This window comes from Symphalangus syndactylus, chromosome 2 (assembly GCF_028878055.3).
Source record: "Symphalangus syndactylus isolate Jambi chromosome 2, NHGRI_mSymSyn1-v2.1_pri, whole genome shotgun sequence".
Lineage (NCBI taxonomy): Eukaryota > Metazoa > Chordata > Mammalia > Primates > Hylobatidae > Symphalangus > Symphalangus syndactylus.
The window spans coordinates 107,225,016-107,243,888 of record NC_072424.2 but is presented as its reverse complement, the minus strand read 5'-3'; the positions used below and the strand labels follow the sequence as shown (position 1 = coordinate 107,243,888).

General features: G+C 38.3%; 1 protein-coding gene across 2 annotated transcripts in view; it reads right to left on the bottom strand.

The window, feature by feature from the left end:
- Positions 1-216: 216 nt before the first annotated feature.
- Positions 217-18,873, bottom strand: part of LAMA2 (laminin subunit alpha 2) — a 625,547-nt gene continuing 606,890 nt past the window's right edge. For both annotated transcript variants that reach the window (XM_055263701.2, XM_055263709.2), the window contains 7 exons: positions 14,367-14,479; positions 13,857-14,046; positions 11,768-11,923; positions 9,150-9,303; positions 4,294-4,424; positions 2,181-2,403; positions 217-586 (listed from right to left, as the gene is read on the bottom strand). In XM_055263701.2, the coding sequence (XP_055119676.2) occupies positions 429-586; positions 2,181-2,403; positions 4,294-4,424; positions 9,150-9,303; positions 11,768-11,923; positions 13,857-14,046; positions 14,367-14,479 (1,125 nt within the window). In that variant the 3' untranslated portion in view covers positions 217-428. The remainder of the gene's footprint in view (positions 587-2,180; positions 2,404-4,293; positions 4,425-9,149; positions 9,304-11,767; positions 11,924-13,856; positions 14,047-14,366; positions 14,480-18,873) is intronic.

Here is an 18,873-nt window from a genome sequence, read left to right as displayed (position 1 = left end):
CTGTCAGTGGCTTGGACAGAAGGCCAAAGCTGTCATACATGGTAAAGGATGATAAAAGAAGTATTAATAGGAGTAAAAGTTAAAAAAAAATTGCCTCCATAAATTACATCTGAACTCTTTCCTTGAGATGACTGGAGGGCATGTTGCAAATTCAACAATTTATGGCCAGTTACCTTTTATCCTTAAAATCACACAAAACAGGCAATTATTTAGAATGAATGAAATAATCAGTTTAATATTTATAGACTTGAGAAAGAACTTGAATTAAAATTCAGTCTGGAGTCTGAATTAGCACCATCTGAATACAGAAAGAATTCTATGTACATGCACAAATTAGTTTAATTAACATATATAGGTAAAATATATTTGTTTTACTTGATATACTTGTTTTGACAGACTCTTCCTGGGGTTACACTTACTTATTTTTATTAGTTGGCTGGGCATGATACAGGTTGAACGCCCCTCAGTTCCAGGGCCTTGGCAAAATTAACCTCCAGTGGCTTGCCCGTGCCTTTAGTGAGCTTCAGGGATCTGATGCAACCTCGGAACCGAATGCTGGTTGTCAGGCCAAACTGCTTGAGGTCATCTGAAAAAGGCAACACAAGAGGGCTCAGCTTTGAAATGCTCCTACACCAAATATTAAGAGCATGTTTCAAAGTCGACTGTTAGCTTGAGATTAAATTGGAATGCTGTTTTATGCCAAGTTAGTGGTTTTGTTTTTAGCCTTACTAATACAATTGTAGAGAAAGATCAACTTAAATATTTTTTGAGACAGGTTCTTGCTCTGTTGCCTAGGCTGGAGTGCAATGGCGCAATCAAGGCTTACTGCAGCCTCAACCTCCTGGGCTCAAGCGATCCTTCCTTCGCCGTGTTGCCCAGGCTGCTCTCCAACTCCTGGGCTCAAGAGATCTGCCCATCTATGCCCAAAGTGTAATTCCAAAGTGTTGGGATTACAGGCATAAGCCACCATGCCCAGCCTCAACTTTTTAATAGTTATAAAATATGAAAACATCTAGAATTATACATCTTAAGACATGAAATAACTTGGTTTGGGATGAACAAATTTACAGTTGTGACTTAAAATTGTCAAATGTTGCTTCATGAAACAAAGCAATTGATCAAATAGTTTTAAGTACTGACTTAGAACTTTCTGAAGGTGACTTTATCACTTACTTATATTGTAAAAATAAATCCCTAAAAGTTAAGTAGGTTGGATATTCATGTAGAATCTTCCTCTTATTATAGAGGTGCTTGTTTCAGTAGGCCTACTAGGTGTTAATTAGGATCCCATTTCATAGACTGAATGGAGAAGTACATTACCTCCTTCATAATATCTTGGAATTTATCCTGATTGATTGAAGCAAAAGATAGATATTTTTAAAACGAGAAGCCACTTTGGAAAGAGGAGCTGTCATTGGGCCCCCATTGCATTTCTATCAACATTGCTCCGTCAACAATTGCTGAATATACATTTATTTTGCTTGTTTCATTAAGCAAAGGAGCTTTATATAAACAGGGACAAAAGTCCCTCTTAACAAAATGATGAAAGACCATTCCAGGAGGCTATGTTATTACAGTACTTATTAAGAGGCACTTGGCTTACTTCTCATCAAGTTGGCCACTCTTGTTTATGGGCACTTTAGGTAAATCTCTACAGTTCACATGCTATATTTAATGTGCTAGAGAAGGACTTTGAATGAGGATTTATTGCTTGGGTTTCTTTGTAATATAAATATAAACTCTATAATAACATAAGGGGGAAATTAGCTATGTTTAACCCAATGATTTCCAGAACTTGAGGAAATAAGTTCCATAACATTTTATGATTCCTCTGGTATATTAATTTTAAAAAAATCAGAAAGAACACCAAGTTTGGCTCCAATTGCTGTTAAATGCTTCATATCTTTTATAAGCCAAATTCATTTCCTCTAGCTTCAATCTCTCCACGAAGGAAACTTTGGGGGCTCTCATGAAAAGTTCAGTCCCATGTGGTTTATATAAGTAATATGTTCATTTCACACACTGGAAATTTTAGGTAAGGTACAGATTCTAAGCAGATTCTAAAGCTAGGAAGCAAGTACACATAAACACACATTCTTAGACACATGTAAATATAAATGTTTTCAAAACCACTAACATAAGAGAGCAAAGAAATTGTTGCTGGGATAGCCAACACTCACCTGGGAAGCCTCCAATAAACAGAGGGTCATTTGTGTCAGCTGATGTAGATGCTGGGTTTGGGCTTTGGGCTTCCACCTGGTTCCCATCGACTGTGAGCTCAATGCGGTGTTTGATCTTGTTGGCAGTGACTTTATGCCATTGTCCATCACACAAATGCCCTGGAACCCCAGCATCATAGACAGCGGTGAATCTGCCCGCGCCATTGTCCACATGAAACATCAACTAGAAAGTAGGAAATAGAACAGTCACAGATGGTTTCATTAAAGAAGTATCATGATGGTTCACACATACAAATTATCAGGTCTCTAGGAAAGACATCTGCCAGAATCACTTGAAATGGATGTAACTGGGCATATTGAAAAAAAAATTTAAAACGACAGAAATTAAAGTATAAATCTAATCACCAGGAGTCACAAATTATGTTCTTTGCTTTGGGGCATTGTTGGGAGTTAATAGGCAAGACACGTAAAGCTGGTAATAATTCTGCTTTCAGAAAAATTTGAGGCCAGGTGACAAGAAAAGGACCTAGTGTACACAGGGAAAAATTCTACCTCAGATCTTTTTAGAATGTGAGAGTTCTTACTGAACCTTATAAAATTTTCTTAAAAGATACTGTTTAAAGTGACTGATTAATTTGGTTTACAAATTCAAAGTAAAGGATTTTTTAAATTTTAAACTTTTGATGTTTTAATCATATTTTTTTCCTTCATGGATTTCGTTTTATATACAAGATTGAGAGTTACATAAATTACATTTTGGAGCCCGTTTCATGTCACAGGTGCCAAAGACCTGAGCCAGAAGGCCAGTTAAATTCCTAACAATGAAGAACTTAGATTAGAAGTTCTGGTCTAAATGAGAAAAATCTGTTTTTAGTAATGTGGCAAGGCCCCTGAAATTTGAGATGACAGAATTCTTTTGAAGCTGGTGAAGAAACGAAACATATTGAAACATTAAAAACATTAGTCAGTTTGGCAGCACATTTGACAAGGTAAAAGAAAAGAAATGAAGTCTTAAAAAAGAAGATTAAAAATGCAAGTAAATAGGTGAAAAGTTTGTAAACTCTACTGATGTAATTATTACTGAAATGTTTACTATATTGGGTGGAGTTTGCATAACAGGCTTTTGCATGTAAAAGGAGCTTGGTGAGAAATGCACATGATAGTGACATATTGATGGTAACTGCCCTTAAGAGCATGTGATGAAAAGAAGCTTACTTGAAAAAGATGTAGTAAAAGTGTGTTTTGAAAATTTGGTAAAACTATTGTGTTACTTATTTGTTCACTCTTTTTTACCTCTAAGCTGGTGGATCTTTTTTCCTATATTACCTTTGTTGGAGGACAGTTTGAAAATTGAGCAGGAGGAAGAAAGCAAGAAAAAAATATTTTAGGTCACTATGTGATTTTTCTTCTTGGGAGGCAACACTAAGGGTGGAAACATGAACTGAGTTGAAGTATGATTCCTATTTAATAACCAAATAGAAAACTTGTGAAATTTCTTGTTTTGCCTTCTCTTTTTACCTGCTGTCTGTAGTGCAAAGTTGTCTCACTGCAGGGCTGAAAGAGGTGTTTAGAATTTGATTATCAATTATTATCAAACTGACACACTACTTTTATAAATTTGCTGTTTTTTGAAATGGTAGCTGGATGCTTTTTAAAAAAAATTGAGAAACTGATATGTCAGTTGGCTACCTTGACTTCTAAGAGATGCCTAGCCTGTTAAAAGAGGCAGACTAATTTTAGATGATCCACACCTCCGCCTTTTCTCCCACTGGAGTCAATAGTTTCATAGATTGTGTGTTCCTTAAGAGGAGTATAAGAGTGTATTTACAGCAACACAGTAAGTACTTGAGATCTCAAACTATTTGGTTCATTATTAGTCAATATAATTGGCTTGCTGTAGAATTAATGCATTTAAAGTTTATACTGGCCTGCAACATGCTGAAAACATACACAAATTGAAATAATCCAGAAGGATGAAAACATACAATTTAGCTTTCTCCCAACAAAGAATACAGCCGGGCTTCGAAATATTCGAGTTCCCCACACATGAACGATATCTACACATCAACAATATCATGAAGAAATCAGAAATGTTTGGATTGCTGACACTCACCTTTTCATCAATCATTTCAATACCCATTCCATCCATTTTTTGACTACTGATCCCCAGAAGAACTCCAGTTGTTCTACTTGTGCGGAATTCAAATTCTACAAGAAGGTCCAATCCCACTTTGAATCCACTAACTGTAAAATGAAGATTTTAAAATATTGTGGATTAGAGTATGGGGATTGTTAATTCAAACGTGTACAATGCATGACTTTTTATTATATTTCAATTCAAATGCTAGCTAATTCTAATGAGAGCTGTAAGTTTCAGATCCTGCCCGGCCTATCTTCCACCATTGCATCGTGTAACACACTCCATAGTTATTGCTTATTTTCTGGGCTACCTTCCCTTTTAGAATGTACATGCTATGAGATCAGGGGCATTGTCTATATTTTTCACCAGTTCATCCCTGTGCTTACCAAGGTATCTGGCACAACATGAAGGTTTAATATATATTATTTGAATAAATGGATACACACTGAGATTGACTCAAATAATCTCACTGTCAGGTATTAATATCTTAGAAGTCTCTCTGTTGGGTTAAGAAAAACATTTCAGTTATTTTTCAGTAAAGTTTTAGTGGGGCACACTAAATGGTGCCACAATCATCTGAAAGGGTTCAAAAGTTGCCACATATTTTATTAATAAAGAGAGAAACTGTAAGTACAATGTTGATGGGAAGCTTCTGGGACATAAATAGACTTATCTTGTTCATCCAGTTAATTTTCTCTATGATTTTCCATATTTGACTCTTTGATTTTTTTTTTTTTTTAATCTTTGAGCAAGTATTTAAGATACGCCACTTAGGAACAAAGTGATATGTTAAGATCTGTCTAGACCACACCACCTGAACTGAGTATCAGGGAAATACTCAGGGGAATTTTCTCCAGGGCTTCTATTTATTAGGCAAGAAATAAATGCTATGTGTAGCCACGGCTGTCTCCAATGAAGGATGGTAGCTGTTACGTGAAAGACTTTCGTTCTACTGAGAACCTTGATGGGTTTGGATTGGCAAAGGTGGGTTTATAGCAGATTTTATGAATAAAAGCTAGCCAGTTGTGCCTGGGCAACATAGGGACACCCCTTCTGTAAATAAATAAAAAAGTAAAGTAAAGGGTAGAAGAAGCTGAATTGTTCTGCAAAATAAAACAAAAAGGGAGAAGTAAGGAGAAGAGAGGAACGACATGAGGAAGTTCGGCTGAGGACAGAAGGAATGAAGAGGCCAATAAAAAGCCCCAGTGATTGGGTCGCTGGAAAACTTTTAAGAACAAAGATGTCAAAGGTTAAGATGAACTGTATGTCTTCCAGTGAAGTGATCTCTTCTGACCACCCAAGTCTTATGTAAATTGTATTACACTGTGTGTTCAGGGGATGGCAAGGGCCATTAGAAACAGAGGAAGTGAGTAAGAATTTTCTGGTTTGGTTTGATCCAGAATTATAAGAGCCCAGGCAGGATGGCAAGTCAATCCATTAAGTGCAAAAGCTGAAGCTGAAACTTGTCATAAAATTTGACTAAGAGAACGCCAGCCATCTGTGAATTTGCAGAAATCTTGGGGGAAGCTTTTAGACTTTCATAGCACATGGAATTCAGGGTTCAGCCTAACCTGTAATGTTTCAATATTTAACATATCCTGTGTTTTTCTGTTTTCTGCTTCTGTGTAGGTGAGGTTTCCTACCTATATTTTGGTGGAGGGTCTTACTCTTCTATCACCCACTACTTTGTATGGGAGTGTTAAAATCACCTGAAGCCTTGCTCAAATGCTGATTCCTCCATGAAACGTTTCCTGATTTCTCCAAACAAAATTAATCTTTTTTTCTAAGTATCTACAGAACTTTTTTTGTCTTTAATCATTTTTACTTGCCTTCTTTCCATTTCTTACCAGTTGATAATATATTCTTGATAGAAAGAACTATGTTTCTTATTTCTCTGTTTCCCATCATAATCTCCACATATTATGTGCTTATTAGTTTATTTCCAATGAACATACACATATTTCTATGATACCATGGGACTGAATGTTCTATCTTAAAGTATATTAATTACACATTTTAAAAATTATTATGCAGTTTTCATTGTAGAGATCTTTCACTTCTTTGGTTAATTTCTTAGTATTTTATTTTATTTGTAGCTACTGTAAATGGGATTACTTTCTTGATTTCTTTTTCTGATTGTTTGCTGTTGGCATATAGAAATGTTACTGATTTTTGTAGGTTGACTTTGTATCCTGCAGCTTTACTGAATTTATCCGTCCTAATGGCTTTTTGGTGGGGTCTTTAGGCTTTTCCAAATACAAAATCATATCATTTGCCAACAAGGATAATTTGACTTCTTCCTTGGATGTCGTTTACTTTTTTCTCTTGTCTGACTGCTCTAGCTAGGACTTCCAATACTATGTTGAATAACAGTGGTGGGAGTGGGCATCCTTGTCGTGTTCCAGATCTTAGAGGCAAGTACAATAAAAACTATAAAACAGTGATGCAAGAAATTCAAGAGGGCACAAAAATAAGATATTCCATGTTAATGGATTGGAAGAATCAATATTGTTAAAATGTCCATACTACCCAGAGCAATCTGCAGATTTAATATAATCCCTATTAAAATACCAATGAGATTCTTCACAGAAATAGAAAAAATTCCTAAAATTCATGTGAAACCCAGAATAGCCACAGCTATCCTATGCAAAAAGAACAAAATTGGAAGAATTATTACATTACCGGACTTCAAATTATACCACAGAACGATAGTAACCCAAACGGCATAGTACTGGCATAAAAACAGGCACATAGACCAGTGCAAAAGAATAGAGAAGCCAGAAATAAATCCATACATCTACAGTGAACTCATTTTCCATAGAGGTTCTAAGAACATACATTAGGGAAAGGACAGTCTCTTCAATAAATGGTGCTGGGAAAACTGGATATTCATATGCGGAAGAATGAAACTAGATTCCTATCTCTCGCCATATACAAAAATCAAATCAAAGTGGATTAGAGACTTGAATCTAAGAGATCCAACTATGAAACTATTACAATAAAACACTGGGGAAATTCTCCAGGACATTGAAATGGGCAAAGACTTCCTGAGTAATACCCACAAGCACAGGCAACCAAAGTAAAAATAGACAAATGGGATCACATCAAGTTAAAAAGCTTCTGCACAGCAAAGTAAACAATCAACAAAGTGAAGTGACAACCCACAGAATGGGATAAAATATTTGCAAACTACCCATCTGAGAAGGGATTAATAACCAGAATATAAAAAGAATTCAAACAATTCTATGGGAAAAAAATCTAATAATCCAATCTAAAAATGGGTACAAGATTTGGATAGACATTTCTCAAACGAAGATATTCAGATGGCAAACAGGTACATGAAAAGGTGCTCAACATCACTGATCATCGGAAAAATGCCAATCAAAACTACAATGAGCTATCCTGTCACCCAAGTTAAAATGGCTTTATCCAAAAGACAGGCAATAACGAATGCTGACGAGGATGTGGAGAAAAGGGAACCCTTGTACACTGTTGGTGGGAGTGTAAACTAATGCAACTGCTATGTAGAACAGTTTGGAGGTTCCTCAAAACACCAGAAATAGAGCTACCATATGATCCATCAATTCCACTCTAACATACATACCCAAAAGAATATCGAAGAGATATTATGCACTCCCACGTTTACTGCAGCACTATTTACAATAGCCAAGATTTGGAAGCCACCTAAGTGTCCATCAGCAGATGAATGGATAAAGAAAATGTGGTACATATACATAATGGATATGAATAAGCCATAAGAAAGAATGAGATCCTGCCATCTGCAACAACATGGGTGGTTCTCGAGGTCATTATGTTAAGCGAAATAAGCCAGGCACACAAAGGCAAACATCACATGTTCTCATTTATCTGTGGGAGCTAAAAATTAAAGCAATTGAACTCATGGAGATAGAAAGTAGAAGGATAGTTACCAGAGGTTGGGAAGGTTAGTGGCAGGGAGGAGTAGGGATGGTTAATGATACAAAAATAGTTTGAATAAGATTTAGTATTCGCTAGCACAAGGTAACTACAGTAAAAAAAAAAAAAAAATTAATTGTACATTTAAAAATAACTAAAAGAGTATAATTAGATTGTTTGAAACATAAAGGATACATGTTTGAGGTGATGGACACCCCATTTACTCTGATATGATTATTATGCATTGCATGCCTACATCAAAATATCTCAGGTCACCCATAAATATATACACCCACTGTGTACCCACAAAAATTAAAAATTAAAGGATTAAAAAATTATTATGTAGAGGTTATTTCCTATTTCTTTTTCCTAACTGTACCTTCATGACCAGTGATATAAAACCATACTGGAAATGTTCATTGGAAACGGAGTGGAGAAAGCCAGGAAAGATGCCAGTCATTGTCACCATCAACAAGAAAGGGACACGGGTATGCATTGTGTGTATGAGTGTGTGTTGATGGGGAGGAGATTATGAAATACAGCCTTGCAGGGAATTGAAAAGAAGAAAAAAATCATATCTCATCTCCAGAAACTGGAAGGTAGAAAAACAACATAGTATAAACATGAGTGTTCCTGCAAAATTATTTATTTTGCTGTTCTTAATCTCCAGTGAAGGAGATAGGATAAATTCTCTAAATAGACCTTTACTTTATCTCTTCTAGTAATTCTTATCAGGATCAGATCCATGAATTTTTAAGAGGCATTTTTGAAATTAATTACTTCCATAAGTTTGTTTTTGGCTTAAATAAAGGATACTAGTTTAGGACTCTAGGAACTTTTATTATTTGGTACTAGCAAGAAGTTAGTATTTGTATCTAGTTAATAATCAACAGGAAGGAAATGAAAGGCCTTACCTGCTTTGGCAAAACCAGTTCCGTCAAAATATGTTCCCTTCTGAGCATTTGCAAAACATGTCCCAACATGGAAGCTGGAGGTGGGCTGTTCCAGATCGGCAGGGGCCTCTGCCATGTGGAGATTCCTGATGCAGCCATCAATGCTATAGGTCACCTAAACATTCAGATCAGAAGAAACAAATGTCAGGTTTTAGCAGAACTTTGTCTTTATGTAGAATACAATCATTTGGGCCGGGCGCGGTGGCTCACGCCTCTAATCCTAGCACTTTGGGAGGCCGAGGCGGGCGGATCACGAGGTCAGGAGATTGAGACCATCCTGGCTAACACGGTGAAACCCCGTCTCTATTAAAAATACAAAAAATTAGCCGGGCGAGGTGGCGGGCGCCTGTAGTCCCAGCTACGCGGGAGGCTGAGGCAGGAGAATGGCGTGAACCCCGTGGGGCGGAGCCTGCAGTGAGCCAAGATCGCGCCACTGCACTCCAGCCTGGGTGAGAGAGCAAGACTCCGTCTCAAAAAAAAGAAAAAAAAAAAAATACAATCATTTGTGAGGTGCTCTATGTGTGTAGTTATTGGCCAGTTGTCTTAGGATAGGACATCCCCCAAAGCTGCCTGGGTTCTCTGTTAACCACCAGGTTTCCTGGCATGGATGCAGAAAATCCTGTGTTGTGCTTCTCAACTTGTATGTATCTAACCTGGAATATGACTGTTCTCATAGTCTAAATACTGCACACTATGTCTCCATTGGTTTGACAGAGCTATGGGCCCCATGTGGGTATCATAAGTTTTAATTGGTCTCTTATGTTCCTGATTTTATGTTTCTATTAATAGTTTATTAACCTTACTATATACCCATTTTGTCATAGCCTATGTTCAATTTCTATTTGAAAAGATAATTAGGTTTGGTTCAGTGCTTCTTCCTTTTGAATATCTAATGAAAGCAGCAGACCCTCCCCTAAGAAAATGCAAATATGCGTAAAACTTGAAAGTTTGCATGAAACATTGGGGATTCAAGGAATTTAGAAGTAACTCAATCACACTCTGGTCCATTATATTTTATCTGTTTTTAGAAATTCAAGTGAATTGCTTGTACCAGTGTCACTTCAGAGACTTTTGTTTTTGATAGACCTAAAAAGCATATTCAATAGCCATGAAAGGACAGTAATACTGATCATCCACAAGAGAAGCCAAATACTGAGAATTACAACTATAATGGGTGATTGTCTTTGATGAATGAACAAATCTACATTATCACGTGTTCTAATTTGAGTATAGAAATGTATCACATTTGTATCTAGTGTGTTCTCCAAAAGCACCAATCAATCCCCCGTGCTTCTCTCAGAGTAACACTTTCCAAAGGAAACTAGGATACACGGTCTGATAAAAAATTATTTTGTGACTATTGATTTACAAAACTGTGAGGGCTTTAAATTCTGAATCCAAAATTGGATAACTGTACTCTGACTACTGCATCTCTCAATATTTGCTAAATCTCTATACCTGAGACACCATGAATACATACCGTCATTTTCATCTTTCAGTGCTTTTTATGTGCCTGCTACTCTTCCAGTCACTTTATTTTTATATTTATTTATTTATTTATTTATTTTTTGAGACATGGTCTCGCTCTGTTGCCCAGGCTGGAATGCAGTGGTGCTATTACAGCTCACTGCAACCTCTGCCCCTCGGGTTCAAGTGATTCTCGTGCCTCAGCCCCCGAAGTAGCTGGGACTACAGACACACACCACCACACTTGGCTAATTTTTTGTATTTTTAGTAGAGACAGGGTTTTGCTATGTTGGCCAGGCTCGTCTTGAACTTCTGGTCTCAAGTGATCTGCCTGCCTTGGCCTCCCAAAGTGCTGGGATTACAGGGGTGAGCCACCACGCCCAACCCAATCACTTTAAATAAATTACCTCATTTAATCTTTATGCAATCCTTTTTGTTTAGTATTATCATTACCCTATTGTGCAAAAGAGAAATCTTTGTTAAAAAAAGATTAACTTGCTCCAAAACACACAGCCAGTCAATAGTTAAATAGGTATTCAAACCAAGACAGTCTGGCTCCAGGTTCTCCACTCAGTGTTCCATGGCATTGTCTCTCGTAATCTAATCTGTCTAAAAAACCTTCGGTCGGCCGGGCGCAGTGGCTCATGCCTGTAATCCCAGCACTTCGGGAGGCCGAGGCAGGTGGATCATGAGGTCAGGAGATTGAGACCATCCTGGCTAACACGGTGAAACCCTGTCTCTATTAAAAGTACACACCGTCTCTATTAAAAGTACAAAAAATTAGCCAGGCATGGTGGTGGGTGCCTGTAGTCCCAGCTACTCGGGACTACAGTCCCCGGGCTGAGGCAGGAGAATGGCGTGTACCCGGGAGGGAGAGCTTGCAGTGAGCCAAGATCGCACCACTGCACTCCAGCCTGGGCGACAGAGCGAGACTCTGTCTCAAAACAAACAAACAAACAAACAATCAAACAACCCTTCTGTCCCTTATCAGAAAAGATGACTTCCTACTCACGTATCAGTTTTCATGGGCCCATGTGACCTAATAAGTCAAAATATATCAGTAAATGAATCAGCCACATATTTAAGTAATAAAGAAGAAATCAGATATTTACTGGACCAATTCTTCGGGTAGTGTAGTTGATGGGTAACCCACCAACATACAGCATTCCCACGACATCCAGGATGTCAGCTTTTTTGGGACTGATGGTTCTGTTGGAAGCCCCATCTACATAAAGAATTCCTTCTTGCTTACTTCTCATTATTGTAATCTACAAAAAAGAAAGGAGTCATTAATGCCAATCCTGAACAAATTTCAAATATGCAGAGTATAAGACATAAGGACTTTAACGATGTTACCAAGAAAAATTGAAACAATTTACACAGTGCTTAGTATGTGCTAAGCCCATTATCTATGGGAAAGTTAAACCCATTTTACAGAATATCTCAAATTCTGTCTTTTCCGTGACTACTATCACCAAAAGAATACCAAATTTTCCTGGGTCAGTTTTAGGTTGAAGTCTCCTCGGTAGGTTGCTAAGTGTGGATATGTGTGGACAGGGAGGAATGTTGTAAGGAATCCTGCAGACTAATAGCACTTTCATGAATTAAGTGGGCAGCAAAATTCATGTACAGTTTCAAAAGTGCATTAGTTTGATTGAGCAAAGAGCCTGGGCTCCCAACACGATTTCAGATACGCTACATCCCTTTGCCTAACAGGCCTTTCTTGTGCAGAATTAAAGAAAGAGTGGTACAAATAAGCTGCACTTCTTTCTGCAGAATCTGATTAGTACAAAGTGGGGGAAGAAGATAGAGAACTGACTGAGGCTGAAATTAGGGCAGTGGAGTGAATTATCTTCTGAGACAGAATGAAGTAAGGGGTGTAAAGACTGGCTGGAGTATAAAAACCTTGAGTCTGAATTTAGGTAAAGGAGCGTGAAAGCCTGTGAAATGCTAAAGTACCATGATGGTTTAAAAATGAGTCTGGGTCAGGATTAGAGTAATTTAACACTTCATTTTACATGTATCTATCCTGGTTTGGGAAGTAATTTTTAAAAACCATCAAAAATAAAATCCATTATTACTTTGACTAATTAGAGTATTTAAGTTCCCTTTCTTAATCCCAGCCTCATTGTGGTTCAACAATATGTCTTTTTCTCAAATGTCATATTTATTATTCTTTTAGCTAGAGATGGAAGAAATCTTAATGAGAGCTCCTTCGTTTGGATCCGTATTTGCTAGTCATAAGCTCCTGGCAAAAATGAAGATTCCTTTTCTTATTTCCATGATAACAAATTGGTTGGCTTTGCGTTTTTTAAGGTTCTTTGGCTTTCTAGAATATGACAAGTCAAAGTATGTTAACATTAACCAAATCTAACATCTAATAATATCGTACTCTGAAAATTAAAAATTTTATTGGTCTACCTAGGGAAACTTTACTTTAATAGGCTATCGCAGGTGCAGTGACAAATGTTGAAATTTTGTTTTAATCAGGCAGTATATTATCTATTTGCAGTCATGCCAAAGAGGACAGTAAGCTGGCAAACGAGCCTTCTGTGCCCACAATAGTACCAGTTTCTGGGTGTAAGGCCAACGTTTTTAAAGTTGTTCCAAATAACTGTCAGTAGAAATGATACCTTAGAGCCCTTTAAACACGATCAACCAGAGATTCCTGGATTCCTGGTTTTCACAGACCACTGTGTGGTTAGGTGGTCTGTGAAAACCCGGGGGTTGGGACCCATTTTAGTGTTGCCAACTTTTGCTTTTGGCAAATACTATTTCATAATAGAAAGGCCTTTTAGTCACCATAAAAATGCTATAATATAATCTCAGAATAAATATTATTCCTTAAAATTGAATACATCGAGCTTGATGGTGAACACACTCTGTTGTTCTACGTTTCTCACTTAAAGCAGTGGAAATGTCTTCAGCCACCTGGCCTCAGTTTATGGGTAGATGTTTGAGAACCACAGCCATATAGCAGTGATGGAACCATGATGAGGCATGTCAGTGGTCAAATGTAAACCTACACAGGTCTGAGCACATTTCCCAAGATTGTGGTAGTTGTATATGGCACTCATTTTATTTTTAGCTTCTGCCAGAGTCAGTGTCTGCCCTGGCAAAATATACTGGCACCAGGAGAATGCTGATGGCTGCCACTCAGTAATTCCCTTAGGGTACTGCCAATATCCAGGGGACTATTACCTTGTGCCACTGGCCATCATTGATTTTGGTGGGGATCATGGTGTGGGTGTCCCCACTCCCCAAGTCATAGCTGAAGTAGGGCAATCCATTTCTCAGCTGAACTGTTGCAAAATCAGCATGATTGATGCGAGCCATGTAAAAAAGCAAGCCGGATTCAGCTTCGGTTCTTACTTCCAACTCAATTGTGAGACTGTGAAACAAAAGCACGCAAAGTCAAACAGAAAAATAACAGCATTCTCATGCTAAAATAGAGCGGTATCAGATCGTGGCTGCATTTTCATAAAGGAGAGTAAAACCTTCTCAGAGATGAGGAATTTACCGGGCTACTGATTTCCTAAATTGGGCTCCTCAGGCTCAGACAAATAAAATTCTATTCTCTATTGTACTCAGTGAATTAAAAGAAAAGCTAACTTCATTAATTAGTAAGTGTAGTAGATTCAACTTGATTAAACACGAATACTCAGTTCCTCATTTATCGGTTCTTTCCCAGTGTCTCAGGATGATACATACCGGTTTTTAACTTTGGTGTCATCAAATGCAATTGCAATGTGACTGTTTCTTGAAAGCCCGAACTGCTTGCTCCCTATCAAAAGAGCTGGTTCTGATTCTGCAGCACAAGGACCCTGTGAAATACACACCCAGGAGAGAAAGACAGGAGATTATGGACTGTTCTTTAAAAAGGTAATGATGCTGTCTGTCTAATTGTTTCTTACATATTAGCATAATTCTTTCAGAATAAAAACTATACATTATTCATCTCTGTAGTCTACTGCATAGTAAGTACTTATTATCGAGTGCTCAGTGAGTGTGAATCGGTTTTCTTATATCACACCCTTGAATTGCTAAAGGAATTGCTCAGACATATTTATTGATTAACTCATAGTTTCATTATCCTCTAAAAATTTATTTATATTTTGGAGAAAACTGGAATTTCCCTTTCATTTTTCCTTCACGTATGAAGAGTTCTATTCTTAGAAGATCGAACAGGGAAAATGACAAGCTAGCCACTTGGGTTATAAGAGTAGAAAAATGTGTTTTTTCTTGCCCTCCCCATTTCCATCTCCCACTATATTACTTTTTCTTGAAAATTATCAGTCCACTAGAAGGTTTCCATGAATTTAGACTTTCAAGATGGTGTATCTAAACCTGCACGTCAGCCCATTCAGGCCCTTGCCAGTTGCTAGGCAACCCAGCACATTTTAAAAATGTAACCCACCGTACGCCATTTCAACTGCCACTGTTCAAAGATCAGCTTCCTAGGGTGCTGAGGGGGAGAGCTAGGTACGGGGCTGTGCAGTCACATGGTTTAATGCTCTGCTGTCACCATCTTGAAATTCTTAATAATTTTTCAGTGAGGGGCCCTGCATTTTCAATTTTGCACTGGGCCTTGCAAAGCATACAGCAGTCCTGGCTAAGTAGATCACATTTGGCTACCATAACACACAGCTCCATAAATAATCAAGGCTCCTTAAATTACCAAAGCCACAATTCCTTTCCCTGTTCTCTATTTTCACAAGATAGGTCGATATACAGGCTGCTTATGACGTCTCTTAGAACACACAGTACATGAGAAAATAACCTGCACACTCTCACCAACACATCTGTTTTTAAGATCTGCACTTAATAGCTCTGGCTGGGCCACTGCCCCAGTGAGTGCTGACTCAGCAGAGGCTCTCAAGCAGCCCAACGCAGGCTCTTGATGCACAGTGTTCTTCCCGAAGAGTGTACCTCAGAGATGACTCATCAGCACACAGGAAATTTTTACTTGATGAGGAAAAGCCTTGTTCTCTTTTCTCTTGATCTTAGTCAAACGAAGCACTCTGCCACAGCAGGTAAAAGGCTTGAAGTGTTTTGAAATGCTGTAAAATTGGTCTTCATGGAAGTATTTCCCTTCTGGCTTCCCAGGAGATGGTCAGTTACAAAGAGCAGACTGTGGCCGAAATTCACACAGCTATGCAAAACCCCGTGGGTAGGACAGGAAAATGCTATTCATTCGCACAGCTGAATGGCCTCTTTTAGAGTCAGCATGTGGCACCTTTCTTATTACGCTGCCTGCAAAAAGAGCCCGAATGGAGAGGCCTCGGTAGCTTAAGATCTCGGTCATGAATACTCCTATTAATAGAATTGGGATCTTTTATCAGCCTCTCACGATATTTCCCGGACAGAGGACCACCTCGAGAAACATGTGCAGCCTGCAGTCTTCCTCAGAAATCGCTAAGGTAATCCTATCTGCTGTGAGTCCACTGGGGGCAGAATTTCACTGAAACATCTTTACACCCTCAGCTCTGAAAATTGAAGGATTAAAAAATGTGAATGGATGCTGCGGAATTAGGAAACAATTACATGTAGCTTCAAAGAGAACCACCAGTGGGTTATGTACATATTGCGGTTACAGTCACTCGTCTAATTACTGTATGTAAATGTCAATATAACTTCTCTATTAAAATTTAAAAATTTTTCAAGGTGGCAGTTGTACACTCCTGGTAGCAGCTGTATGTTATGGGGAACTTTTTGATTGCTGGTAGACTGGACAGGTGTATCCAAAACTGGTCCTGAGCTAAGCAGCAGTTTTTTGCTTTGTTTTTATTTTGTTGTTGTTTCGTCGTATACGATGAGATTTTCTAGATGGACAAGGCACTGGTCAAGCCATTTTAGAAAAAAACCTTTGACCAGAAAAGGACAGGGACTTTGTTGAAGTTCTTTTAAGAATCATTACAGGATACATCCACTTGAAATTTAGGAAGAAGAGCACCTCCTGGATTAGATCCTCCATTTCTGCAACGGGCAGCCCTCGAGAAGCAGGCAGAAGCAGTGCTTAATAAAACGGTGTTCTCAGATGAGCCAGTGTTACGGAAAAGAGTTGCACCAAACTGATCACTCTAACACGTAACCTCAAAGTTTAAAGCCATTATGGTGTATAGTCCTTTGTTTTTGAGGACATCCAAGGTGACGTTTACTATCATTGATTTGCAACAGGATGGATATTGTTTTAATAAAACTTCTATCACCTTCCTTTATTAAACTGGCAGTTGGAAAAGGACTGAGAAGTGCTGGTGTAAGAGGGTTTTAAAAAATATATACCTTAGAATTTCAATGGGACAAAAATTCCCCACCCTCTAATTTGATAGTGTTTTGTACAAATCTCGATCTCCCCCTTGCTTGGTTAAAGGATGTCTTCCTTGCATCACTTTTCCTTGGGTAAACTGAAACCAAGTCTGATGGGTGTAAGGGATGGGCGTGGTGGCTCATGTTTGTAATCCCAGCATTTGGAAAGCCGAGGCAGGAAGATCGCTTGAGGCTAGTAGTTTGAGAGCAGCCTGGGCAACAAAGTGAGGACCCCTGCCCCCTCCATCTCTCCAAAAGAACAACAACAACAACAAAATTAAAAAAATAAAAAATTAGCCGGGCATGTTGTTGCATGCTGAAAGCCCCAGCTACTCGGGAGGCTAAGGCAGGAGAATCGCTTGAGCCCAGGAGTTCAAGGTTAGAGGGAGCTATGACTGCATCACTGCACTCCAGCCTGGACAGTAGAGCAAGAACCTGTCTCAAAAAGAAAAAAACGTGATGGTTTCAGGGCAGCACCAGTTTACTGCTTTGCCTGGTGTGGCTTCCTCTTCTCTTCCTTCTGCCTCATGTCCCACAGTGGGTGGAGCTGCTCATACAGCTGCTCAAGCTTCTTTTTTCCTTCTAGCATTTTAAAGGGGGAGCAAGTGAGATGGAACAGAAACTGCCCTGTGCTTTGCTCAGAAATAAAATGATCTTATCATTAAGGATGTTTTCAACTCTGCTTGCCCCTGAAATCTAAGCTAAGAAAAAAGGGTAAGAGAAAAGATCTAATGAGGTAATTTTAAGGAACTTTTAAAGAATGGTCACTGCAAGATGAATCATCCTTTTCTAAGCTAGTGTATACTTGAAGGCGTCCTCATCTCTATGGATGTGATGCTTTACCTGTGTTGTTTTGGACACACTAATCTCTTAAATGTGTTAAAACAACAATAATAATAAAAAAAAAATTCACCGTCTCAGTAGAGGCTCATCAATCTCAACGTGTTACAATTCTGCCACCTTGTGGGGACTTTTTAAAGTACCAGAAATAGATAATGGGGAAAATGGGGTATGAAAGGAGGACAGATATGCTTGTTTTTCATTTGCCTTTGCTTGGTAGGTTACAAGTTGCAGGCAGACAGGACTTGGGTGGGGAGTCTTACGTGGTGGTGCACCTGTCGATTAGAGCAGTGATGTGGTTAGGAATAATTATGGAGGAAGCCATGCTTCCCAAAGCCTTGTTTAGGGAAGTAAATAGTGCACCAAATTAGTAACGGGGCTAAAACGTTTTCACCCTCACACTGTCACTCATTTAACTTCAGGTCAGAATAAAGCAATGGTCTTTTCTAACTGCAGATTGGTGGCTGACATTTGGAAATGAGTTCTTAGATTCAGGAGTGTGTATGATTCGTTGATAAGCATCTCTTGAATTTCCTAGGTCCTGAGCAGAGATTTATATTACATTCATCAAAACTGGCATCTTTGTTCTCGAAAGCACCAAACAATGAATCATCATAGAAATTGCATAATTTTCTTCTTTCATGAGTCACTAATTCCTCTAATAAATGTGGGCTAAAATCACATCTGATGCTTATTTGTCATGATTTTCTTTATGGATGAATAAGTGGAAGATACTTTTTATAGCACTGACTTTAATCTTCTAAAATATAAAAGCCCTACTCAAGATGTTTATTGAGAAACTGAATTATTGTTAATACTGCACTTAAACTCTTTTGGTGGGTCTTGGGCACTTACAGTAATATTTATACATTAATGTCTAAACAGGGATTCCTTGATAAGTGGAAAATGTATGTTTTCTCTTTAAATACATATTAGTATCCAATCAGTTTATCCTTTGGCCTTGACTGTACTTAGCTCTTAAAGGTGTAGCACTAAAGCTGCTAGGGATATCACTTTCCTTTCCTCTATTCTTTCCTTCTCTGCTCACTTCTTTTCCCCAAATCCCAAGGAG